Source organism: Chroicocephalus ridibundus, chromosome Z (assembly GCF_963924245.1).
Source record: "Chroicocephalus ridibundus chromosome Z, bChrRid1.1, whole genome shotgun sequence".
Taxonomy (NCBI): Eukaryota; Metazoa; Chordata; class Aves; order Charadriiformes; family Laridae; genus Chroicocephalus; species Chroicocephalus ridibundus.
Window position 1 is genome coordinate 52,001,463 of NC_086316.1, and position 12,181 is coordinate 52,013,643.

A 12,181-nucleotide genomic window follows, 5' to 3' on the forward strand; every position below is an offset into this window, starting at 1 on the left:
CTGCCCCGGGAGCCCCCCCCCGCCACCGCCCGGCAGCAGCCTGTGAGCCTGGGGACACGAGCTACCGGCGGTGCCAGCACACCCCCCCGGGCTTCGGGAGGGCGGAGGAGGGTACTGCCCCCCGCAGCGGGGTGGGGGCTGCGGAGGGAGGAGCGGGGGTGGGGTGGGGGGGGCGTCTGAGTCCCGCCGGCTCTGAGAAAATCGTACCCCCGAACGGAGGAGAAGGAAAAGAAACCTCCTGCAGATGGCAGTCCCTTCCCCTCCCGCCCCCCCCCCCCACCCGCCCCCGCAACTTTCTCCCACCAGAAGAGAGGGAAAATGAGGGATGTTTGCAAAACGTGCTAGTTCCTTCTGCGGCGTTCGGTGGTGATTAATAACGAGGGAGGGCAGGGGAGGGGGGAGCTGGTGGAGAAGGAATGTGTTTGCAGGAGGAGGAGTGTAAGCGGCGATTGTGTAATTAAATAATTAAAAAAAAAATAATACTTAAGTCTCATTTGGGGGGAGAGCTGGAACGGGGTCCAGAGGGTGTAACCGGTGAAATTTTTCAGCTTCCAAGTTTTGCAGAGTGTGTGTGAAGGGGGTGGGGGGGGAGAAGCGGCGGTGGAGGCGGGGGGGGGGGTGGTGGTGGTGACAGGACGGGAGGGACACACGGGGAAGGCAGGCGGCGGCAGCAAAGCCGGGCGGCAGCGCCGGGGCGAGATTTCGCCGTTTGAACCTTCCGGCCATCATTTTTCTTACCCTGGGGCGCTCGGGAAGCAGCCCCCCCTCAGCACACCCCCCCCCTCCCCTCCGGCTATCGCCGTCGCCCCGCGGAGGGAGCGAGCAGAGGCGGGCGGAAGAGCCCGCGAGCGGCGCGCGCCCTGCCCGCATCGCCCCGCCGCGCGCGCCCCCGCCCCCCGCCCCGCCGCGCGCGGCCCGCCCGCGTGGTCGGTGCCCGGCGAAGTTGGGCCTGCCATCGCTCCGCTCCTCCGGGATTCTCCTGCTCCTCTCCTCCGGGGCTGTAACCTTGAACTTCGGAGAGCGCGGGTGACAGTGCCGCAGCGGCCCACCGCCACCACCGACTCCTCAAAAAAAAAAAAAAAAAAAAAGGCAAAAAAAAAAAAAGGCAGCCTAAAGAAGAAAAAAAAAAAAAATCCTCCCGCCCACCCCCTCCACCCCCCCATTCCTCCCCCCCCCACCCCGAGTCCTTCCCCCCTCATCTGCAAAACAACCAGCAGCAGCAGCAGCAGCAAAAGCGGGACTCCTGCGCCGCCGACTACAAGAGGGTTAAAAGTGTAGATTGGATTTCACCCCGGGAAATCTAGCACACGGAGTGAACTTGAATCTTTGGCTATTTAAGGAGGACTGGGGTTTGTTGTGAAGTTGTGGTGATCCAGGGCAGAGCCCCGTCCTGATTGATTTCATCTTCCTTGAGTCTCAGCTGACTGTAAAATGAATAGATGAAATTATTCCTTTTTGAGGCTTTTCTTAGGGGCTCTCCGGGCAACGTGTTCGCAAAGCGAAGTCATGATGTATTCTCCAATCTGTCTCACTCAGGTATAGACGCGTTTTATTTAATTTATCTGTTTATTTATTTATTTATTTATTTTCACGTGTTTCTTCTTTCTTTCTTTCTTTTTTTTTTTTTGTATAATTTTTATATGTATGCGAGTTGTTAATGAGTCATTGCTGGTAGTTGTAACGGGTTAAAGCACAGTTGTAACTGCTTGTCAGATCCAAACTCCTCTCGCAGAAGGGAATAGCAGAGAATAAACTGTACCAGGCCATTGTTTTTTGGGGAGATCCATTCAAAGTGTCAGCCGTAGACAAATAGTGTTAATTGTTGGTGCATATGAAGTCAAAGGTTAACAAAATGGAAATGAGCATAATTACGCTAAAAAGCAGGTTTGAGAAGTATTGATTTGATTGGAATCAAACGATTTGCTCTCTTTTCAGCTCGCCAGTTTACGCAGAGCCTAATGAAAGGCTTTGAAAGGAAAAGTGCCGTTTTTGACAAAAAACCCCCAAAACCTCGAGCGCCCACCGGTGCGAAGTAATCCCGTCTTATGCTTAATTAATAATACGTAGCCTGCCGACAATGAGGGCGATGCGAGCCGGGACGACCGAGCTGTGCAGTATTTTCTGGTCCGGTTGCGTAGGGGCACGGCAATTGCCCCCCTCCCAGATAAATTGCCGCGCTGGCGGAGGAGGCTGCACCCTCCTGAGGACGGGGTGGTGGGGGGAGTAAAAAAAAACCCCAAAAGCAAGATTTACCCGGTTTTTGCAACCGCGCTTGCAGCCGCTTTTCAAGCCGGGACGGCGGCTGTCAGCGGGACGGGCGGGAGGGAGCCGGGGGGCCGCGGAGGGCGGCGGAGCGGCGCGGCGCGGTGCGGTGCGGAGCGCCGGGGGGCAGCCCGTGCGGGGGTCCCCGCCACCGTAAAAATGCAGTTTTTGGAGAGACCTGAGGGGTTTAGGGGGAGCCGGCTTGGGAAGTTTGCCTGGGTGCCCCCCGGGAGCGTCCTCGCCGGGAGTAGGGAAATGGGGAGCCGGCGGCGGGGCACCGGAGCCTGTTCCAGAGGGTGAAGCCGGTCGGTAAAGCCAGGGGATAGTTTTCGGAAGCTTTTGTGAAAGTCTGTCTTAGGAGGATGTGATGTAAACTGATTAACCGATAACTGCTTGCCTCCACATTGGTGCAACAAATAGCTAAAGAAGCAGAAAATGTGCGAAAGTAACGTCTCCTGCAATACTGGTAGTAAGGAGCCGGCGATGCACTTAGAGTTGCACGGTGAATAAATAAATACGATTTAAGTTATTCCACAATTAGAAAGCATTGTAATTCAAAAGGACTGAAGTATTCATAAATTGTGAATGAAGATGGAAACAATGATAAGGCTTATTCAGTGATTGGATACAGTCCTGTAGCTTTTTGGCTGACACATTTTTTATTGTTTATATTTTGTTTGGCATCTAAGTGTGATTGACTTAGATATGGATATTTTCAGCAAGTAAACGTGAGCTGCAGTGGAGCAAAGCTGGAAAAGAGTACTGTTGAGATACTTCTTCTTCAAAAGAGAAATGAATGCATGTAGGAAGCGTTTTGTGTACCAGATACACACATGCTTACAGGTACACACATAGAAATAATTACATACGGTGGAATCTGCAATTAGTAAAAATTAATTCTGTGTGGGCTGTCCATCCTGGGAAATTATTGACAGGCAATAAGACCTCTGTACCAGAGTATAAACCTGACAGCACAACTTAAGAACTGGTTTTTACATTGGAAACACGCAAATTCTTACCACTACCTCTATTACGGCGGGTAGTTCATCTTGTTTCCCACTCTAATGACATTTTTTTCCATATGTTTGCTTTTTGGACGCACAGATGTAGTGGATTTCCTCATTCTTTACAAATCTGTATTAAAATACTGCACTCAGGTGTACACAAAAACACAACATGGTACTTCTACAGCCATAAATACAAGAAGGCAAGTCCTGGCTTTCGCGTGTTGATAACTTCTCCGTAATATTTTACAGTCACGCTGTATCATGTGCCATGCAGAGACATTTCCCACTTAGTGCTACATACATGGAACACGGTGGCAGCAAATTGATTTTAACTGGGAATCTTTCTCTACCTATTTGGAATGATAAAGGTATATTAAAAATCATCTTTCCTCTCCATAAATTAAATATGAAGATTACACTGGCAATGAGAATTTCTACTTTGTGTTATTTGTTTATTTAAAGCAAAAGATTGATTTTTTATTTTTTTTTTGAGTTGGGACCGAGTTAAAGTAGTACAGCCAAAACTGTGCTCTCTATTGTGTTCGCCGCCTCTAGGGCTCTTACGATGCACGTTGACTGTGCTAGTGTATGCTCAGAAGAAAATATTTTGGTAAAAGTTCTAAACACAGAACACCTGTTTGGACCAAGCTCCTTGCGAAAGCGTAGTTCAGTTTGTGCCGCGACAGGGCTGGAGCTCCTTTTAGAAACACGTCTCAGATCCAAAGTACAGCTTTAAGACAAACCTTGGCAATTCGAATGTTACCCCGTCCCTCTTTCAATAAAAGTTTGGCGTGTGTAAAATAACATAAAGGAAGAAACGATGACCTACCAAATGCAATTTAATTTTTGGGGGGTCCCTTCCATCCCACGTGCCTCTTTCCCCCTGTTTTGGAATGAGTGTAAAGTGCGTTTATCTCTCTTGCTGAGGCATGATAGGATGCAGTTACCGCATGCCTTTAAATGCTTAGTCTCTTGTCATATTTTTGCCGTGGTTTATTTTTATTTTATGGTGGTCCAGGAAGCTCAGAATATGTTGTCATTTTGTTTTCCGCCAAGAATATGTTGTTTCATTAGGCACAGAGAAAATCCACGCCGGGGAACCAGTTACATGAAGTTTTCTGTATAAAATTTTTAGGCTTCTGCCTGGTATATTTATTGTATGGTCCTCTGTTCAAACTTGCATGAATTGATACAAAGTTTATAAAACTGGAAGGTAGAAGAAGGGCGCTGCGTTTCCCCTTTACCTTTTCTGAAAAGAAAACCTGTCCTATCTATCATCATTAGATGACTGGTATGTTTTCCTTTATTTACAAGCTAGATAGGTACTATATAGCAACTTCCAGTTTAATTTAAATTGCCAGTGCACAATGGTTCATCTGAGCCATTTGATATGACATTTGAAAATCTTACCTCCATAAATCACTTTATTGCAAGAACAACTGTGGCACATGGGTAAGTGCCACATAAAAAAGAATATTTCAGTATTGCCTGTGTGAATATTAAGGGATTAAAAAAATCAAAGACTGTAGATGGCTTTTTAGGAGGTTTAGTGGAGAACGTGTGTGATTAATTGCAAATCTCCATTTAGGATCATTTTTATGGGCACTTCTTCTTGTCAAGTAATGTTTCATTTGAAAGGACTCCAGATGCACAGTGAATCTCTCGAAGGTACCTGATAATATTGCTTTAGAACAGGATGTTCTTTGGTGTGTTTCTCCTTCACACTCTTTCACATATATTTATATCTTTAGGTCTTAATGATATTATGAAAGAAAAGTCTGAACACAGTTTTTTGAAGGGTTGGGTCGTTCGGGTTTTTTTTTTTTGCTCTTTGAAAAGGAAACATTCAACCACTACAGATTGGAATTTAAAAAGTGGAATTTTTCTCTATAAAATTTTCATAGATGTAAAATGCTATAAGCAATTGTTGTCAATACTATGTGCACTACCTAAAGAAATAGCCATTCCAAATCAGTTTGTGATGTTCTTCTTAAAAATGAAAACTAGATGTGCAGTAATCTAGTAGAGTAGAATATTTTCCACATTAATTTTATTGCCATTTTAAGTTACAAATGCTGAAGTCTGTTTAGGTGTAGGGGAAAACATTGTATTGGGGCAAAAATTCCTTTCTCCCAAAGCTCTTCATCCCCCTGCCTTCTCCCCACTGTTAGCCCCAGCTGTGAGAATTTTCAAAATCTGTAGTAAATCTGTTTTATTCAGTCTAAAATGAATTGTAAGGATTTAACACGGTGTAGTCTTTATGCTTATGTTAATATATTTTTTTTTTATTTTATTTGAATACTTTGATTAAGGTGACTGCTGTAGAAGAAGAAATAAACTTTCCTTAGTAGTTCTAATTGAGGGGGAAAAAAGCATGGCATCAGAAAGCATATGAAGATAGGGAAGTCTTATCATGGGCTGTGGTTACTCAGAGCAGTATTGCCTTCCCACACAAAGAACAGATTGTGGTTTAACTCTTTCCATGGCCTAGTTTTATGTGCCAGTATAGTATCGGAATTGTTCAAATCTCTGCTGGAAACTACTAATCAGTTTAATTATTGCCTTTGTGGCTCTTTGTCAAGCATCATACTGTAATGCAATAGTTTATGTCCTGAATTATCTTTCTGTATTGTCTCTCTCCTCTTTTTTCTCTTTTTTTTTCCCCCTTTTCTTTTTTTTTTCTGTGAAGGTAACATGGTCATAGGTAAACTGCTTGCAACTTTTCTGTTGTTTTCTGTTTGATTTGAGGACGGTTAGGGAAGAGAGGTAACCAGATCTAGTGGGGTTTTTTTTGCCATTCAGGAAATTTTGAAGTTTGTTTGAAATTTGAAGATTTAAATACTAATTTCTTGGCCTGAAGCTTCTGCAGTGGCAGTCTGAACTCTGTATAATTGAGACCATTAGTTATACTTTCATCATTTTTACCTAATGGAGTTAATCAGCCTATTGATTAAACATAATTCATTCCTTGTCTACCAGCGTAGCTAAAATATTAGTTTGTTAATTGTATTCTTGAGCATAATTGTATAGAAAAGGTTCGGTTTTAGTCTGATTGCGCCGTGCCACTCAGTATGATGAGCAATCTGCATGGTATTTAAAACTAAATGTGCCTGCACACAGGAAGAAAGATACCTCCCCTAAGGTCTCCCTTCCAAACCAAAATACAGCAATGTTTGATAAGCAGATCGCGCTGTTTTAAACAGAGGATTTGCTCACGGAAAAGAGGCATTAGTTTTGGGAAAGGCCTATTTAGATATTAACATGGATGTGTAGGATGGTGCTTTACGCAGACAAAACGAATTAATTTAATTGCTATAGGATGTACTTGCAGACGACAACTAAGCATTACCTCCTTAATGCAATCCGTATCGCTGCTAGGCAGAAGATAAGAACTTGCAGGTGAAGCCAGATGACAGAGAGGGATATATTTTGGAACTGTAAATAAATTGCATGGATTTCACAAAAGCAGCATTTGACCAGTGGTGCACTCGTAATGTCACTCTGCCACAGCATGCAGAAACACAAAGAATGCAAAGTTTGTGCCAAGTTGCCATTTTTCATTGTACACCTCAGATTGATTTTTAAGGGGTTTAGAATAATTGCCACACTCATGTGATCAGTTAACAAATTAACTGACTCTGTGGGGCTTCAAAACCCACAGTGGAGCTGCCGGAAGAGCATAAATGTAATTTTTGTTTTCAACTTCATAAACTTTTATTTTACAGGGTTTGGGGGGTGGTGAGAGGGAAGCCCGAAGAGCTGAAAGTACAGAAGCTTCTGTTGGGGATTTGTATACGACACGCTGTGTCTTTTGCCCGCTTTCCCTTACTGTATACTGGTTTCTCTAGTTACCACCACTGGAATGGTGCTGTTTCAGTGCTGGAATGTTGGACGTTTGATAAGAAAATGGATCAAGTTTAATGGCGCATGCTCTTTGTGCCACCAGCAGTCTCTTGCTGAGAGCATGCTCCAAAAAGCGGGAACTGTGTGGCATTACACTGAGCATGTATATGCTTTGTGTTTCTGTGCCACAGAGAAGAGAAATGAACTGTGGCATTCGCCTCAGCCTTCTGAACGCTTCTGCTCAGATTTTTTAAAAGCGTGTAGTGTCCTCTTTGTGCAATGGTACTTTTCTTGATGTTAGCCATTTTCACTCAGATATTTAAATGTCAGAAACAACACATCTTGATAGCATCTCTTTTAACTGGTGTTGTCTCTGCAGCGTTGCGGGCTGCAGTGAGGGGAGGCATACAAAATAAAATCTTCACATGGTTCTTTCAAAGGGTGAAATATGGGGAAAACGCAATTCTCTGTGCACATTTTGTCTGCTGCCTGACAGCGGTAGTAATTGCATAAAAGGTGTTATGCAGAAATTGGCGTAAATTTTAAGTGTTTATTCTCTTCGTCTTGGATTTCACTTTAAGATTTTCAGGAACCATTCTTGATGCTGCTTTGATTATGAGAGCTTACTGACTTTGAGTTTTCTTCTTCTCTTCTTTTTTTTTCTTTTTTTTTTTCTTTTCCCTCCACTTCTTTCCACAGGATGAATTTCACCCGTTCATTGAGGCACTTCTTCCACATGTCCGTGCAATTGCCTATACTTGGTTCAACCTTCAGGCTCGAAAACGCAAGTACTTTAAAAAGCATGAGAAACGAATGTCGAAGGACGAGGAAAGAGCAGTCAAGGATGAGCTACTTAGTGAAAAGCCTGAAATTAAGCAGAAGTGGGCATCCAGGCTCCTGGCCAAGCTGCGCAAAGATATTCGCCAAGAGTTCCGGGAGGATTTTGTGCTCACGGTGACTGGGAAGAAGCACCCATGCTGTGTATTGTCCAATCCTGACCAGAAGGGTAAGATTAGGAGAATCGACTGCCTGCGACAGGCTGACAAGGTCTGGCGTCTGGATCTAGTCATGGTGATCCTGTTCAAAGGCATCCCCTTGGAAAGTACGGATGGAGAGCGGCTCATGAAATCCCCACATTGCACAAATCCAGCACTTTGTGTCCAGCCACATCACATAACAGTATCAGTCAAGGAGCTTGATTTGTTTTTGGCATACTACGTGCAGGAGCAAGGTAGGAAGCAGATTGTCGTGTTTCTATGTTAGTATGTCAAACTCTGATTCCAAGTAGCCCCGTTTCCCCTATGGGCTGGCTTCCAGTGAAACATTATTCTGTGGTCTATAGACGTAATGTGGGTACATATCCATATGTAAATCAGCATGTATACGTACATACTTAACATACACACATTCCTGCAGACTTGTGTGAATGACATGTACGTTTGACATACCTGCCTTGTTCTCTTTCAAGAGCCAGCGGGAGGTACCAAGGTAGTACTTCAGTTCTGCTGAAGTTGCCTTATTTTTTTTTTTCTTTTTGTGTCTCAAAAACTGGCAATATATTGTATAGTTTTTCCAGTTGTGACTTCAGAAAACATTCTTCTTATTTTTCAAATTATTATTATTTTATTAGTTTCCCCAGTACTGCTGGTAACAGATGCAGGTATGTGCAATTGCACAATCACAATAAATGCCACAAATATTTATTATTGTCTTTGTAGTTACAAATAATCAAGAATTCATCCTTAAACCGAGGAACCTACTACCACTTTGAAGAGCAATTATAGACTTTCTCACATCTGTAAAATAAAACATGAAAAAACTTTAGCATAGAAATACTGCTTTGTAAATACCCAATATATTCAGAATTACAGCATATAGTACCTAACGTTTTACTCATATTTTACATCACTGGTTCATCTTACTTTTAAAACAGAGATCCGGGTTGTAAAATTTCGAGAGACTTTTCTATGAAAAGTGTATTTTCATAATTACAGTCATATATGGAATTTTACTTGGCAGATAATTGAATTGTGGAAAATTGCAGGAACACTGTGGAAAAGCTTCTTAAACTTAGTTTTACAGAATGAAAATAAAAAAACAGGGCTTCTGATAATCATGTATCAGGGGAAAAAACTGCTGGTCACATTGCATATTCAGGTAACAATATTCATAGGCAGGTTCCCCAAAACTGTAAATGGTTGTAAGCAGATAAAGGTGTTTTTTTCCTCTGATACTAAGCCTTCTGAAATGCTTTTTTCTCTGTGTGGGGTAATTTTGGTTCTTTCTGGTGATCGTACCAACCTCTAGACATCTTTGTATCGCTGACTGATCAGCAGTGATAAAGCATTTCTTTTTTAGCCGCAGATCTCAACCAGGGAAAGTTTGGCCGGCCGCAGATGGTGGGCCATTTCACAACTTGGCCTGGTAGTAGGCAGGAATGGCCTGCAGAAGGGCAGATGGCAGGCTGTTGTTATCTGATGCCGGGTACATAACTGCGGGATTTAACTGAAAAACAAACGGAATGGGTTTTGTTAGTAACAAAAAAGTGAAATTGCACGTGTTTTCGTTCGCCGTGTACTCCTTCTGTAAAAGAACAGATACACGACACAACCTTTATTGTTTTCAGTGAATTTGTCTTTTAGCATTTACTCATGCAGGTGGAGCACGATGTTTATGTGGACATATAAATAGGGTTTGATTTTTTTTACTATTCGTCATGAAAAAATATGGTCCATTGTTTTGATTTGTTTTGTTTTTTTCCCTTGCTTGTATTTTTTGTATTTTTCTCTCCACAGCAGTAGAAAACACTTAGATATTTTGCAGCGACTTTAAGTAGCTGCAGAGTCTAGTAAATCTGACCCCCAATAACATGGCAAGAAAGATTTCTTCGATAGCATTAAACAAAATAGCTTAACTACCAGTAATTTGTACCTTTAAACTCCTTTTCTGAAGAAAAATCCAAGTGATATTTTGAATGCATATGTTGCAAGACATAGCTTACTGATTAATTCTAATGGATTTACCTGTCTCTAAAAGTCAAAACTACAAAGGGAGGCAAAACAGTTTGAGTAGCTCTTGAGCTGAAGAAGCTGAGGCCGGAGTACTCTTACACATTGTCGACTTTTAAGTTGTTGGAAGCCAGTAACGTGAAGTGGGAGAAGGAATTGCAGGGCATAGCTGATTTTATTGATTTAAATGGTTTGGGAATATGAGTTTATATAAAGCCCTTGTCTAATCAGAAATGAGTAAGATAATCATGCTGCAATATTGTAACTTTCAAAGTTACACGATGCTACTTTGAGAATATACTGGAAGATGAAGCCGGCGAATTTCTGTGTACAAAGTCACCCTTAGTAGACCCTTTTGTGTGTTGTAAACTGCATGTATTTTGCATCTGTCTTGCTGCCTCACAGTAAACCTTCCGTTAACATCTGTTGGCTCTCTTCTTGAAGAAGCCATATTAAGTTATCTTTGTATTTTTTTCCCCCGTTTTGTCAAACTTTGATTCTCTATCCTCATTGAAAGAAGGTTAATTGTGGCACTTTGTAGTGCTCTTAATCAAGAGCACCAGGCTTTGCAAAAGATAAGCATGAAGTCAACCAAAATGCTGCATTATACACATGCTGTTTTGCTTTTTATTTCTCTCTTTAAATATATAAACCCGCGTAATAGTATCACGTAAAAACTAAGCGGAGAGACGTAGAAACAATTAAATCCCTGAACGAAATATGAAGAAGGAATTAGCACATAAAATGAATAAAGGGGCCAAGTAGTTTGGTTTTTTGTTGCTTTAAAAAAGATTAGGGGGGAAAAAAGAGGAGGAAGGATAGTTCGAGTGCCAGTGATGGTTGCCAGTGGCACCAGGATTGGCATCAGACCTTCTTTGTTTAGCCTAGGATGCCTGTGATTTGTTGGTTGGCATCCGCATTGCAGTGCAGAGTAATGTTACAATATATTGACAATTTCCAGATCTAGAGGTGTCAATAATCCTTTCAGTTCTTAATAAAAAAGAGCCTCTACTTCCACGCCTGCCTCGAAAGAAGAAATAAGGACTGAACTATGAAGTTCTGTCATTGACCAACTTCATCTCTTTCTACTTCTTGCTTATCTCCCTCAGAATTCAGCATCTTTCCCCCCCCTTCCCCCATTCTCTTTTTACTTCCCTCTTCTGCTTCAGGATCTTAAAAAAAAAAAAACAAAACAGAAAAAAGAAAAAAGGGCTTGACATAAGTTGCAATGCTGCTCCTTTGACTGAAATGGAGGGAGAAAATGGGAAGTGCACACTGTGATCAATGTTTAACATAAAAATAATTCTTAATCATAACACACTTCTGCGGGGCTCTGCTTGTTGTGTGTGTCAGGTCCTGTCCTCCCCCCTAGTTTTTAAAAAAACTCAAAGCTTAAAAATGGCACAAACGTTATTTCTATTGACAAAATGGTTTCGTTTGTTTTTTTTTTTTCTTTTTTTTTTTTTTTCTGTCAGGCATCAGAGAGTGTCTATCGTTTGGTATGAAACACATCTCCGTCCATAAAATCATTTGGTGGTATTTGATTCAGTGCAGCGCTTGTGCTGCGTTCCCGTTGCTACAAGAACCGCCATTTTGTTTGTCGAGTGCCAGGAGAGGGGAAAAAAAAAAGGCAGACAATGTGCTTGATGCCAATAATGGTTGCCAGTGGCACCGAGGTTGGCATCAGACCCTCTTTGTCTAGTTGCTGAATGCCTTTGATTCGTTGGTTGGCATCCGCATTGCAGTGGGCACATTGGAAAGTTTTTGACAATCAGTGAATGAAAGCTGCAGTACTTGTTTGTTGCAACAGAGCCCAGATAATATAAATCCCTTCTTCTGATAGATGTTTTACTTACTCTTACAATAGCTAATTAAAAAAAAAATTAAAAATTGCATTGCTGGTTTTTTTCTGAAACATAAAATACCTACAGCAATGTGCCTCATCTGCAGAATTCCTAATCCCCGCGTCATCTCTACTGAGTTTTTTTTTTTTTTCAGCATAAATAAAATGCAAACTTGATGTTAGGTATTTCAGCACTTACTGGATGAAGCATAGTAGAC

The 12,181-nt window shown here is 42.2% G+C and overlaps 1 protein-coding gene across 8 annotated transcripts in view; it reads left to right on the top strand.

The window, feature by feature from the left end:
- Nucleotides 1–1,206: 1,206 nt before the first annotated feature.
- NFIB (nuclear factor I B) overlaps nt 1,207–12,181 on the top strand; it is a 176,895-nt gene continuing 165,920 nt past the window's right edge. For 7 of the 8 annotated variants that reach the window (XM_063319683.1, XM_063319684.1, XM_063319688.1 and 4 more), the window contains exons 1-2: nt 1,207–1,536; nt 7,812–8,343. In XM_063319683.1, coding sequence (XP_063175753.1) covers nt 1,507–1,536; nt 7,812–8,343 — 562 coding nt within the window. In that variant the 5' untranslated portion in view covers nt 1,207–1,506. Of the gene's footprint in view, nt 1,537–7,256; nt 7,395–7,811; nt 8,344–12,181 lie in introns of those variants that run through there. The other variant, XM_063319685.1, reaches the window with a different exon arrangement.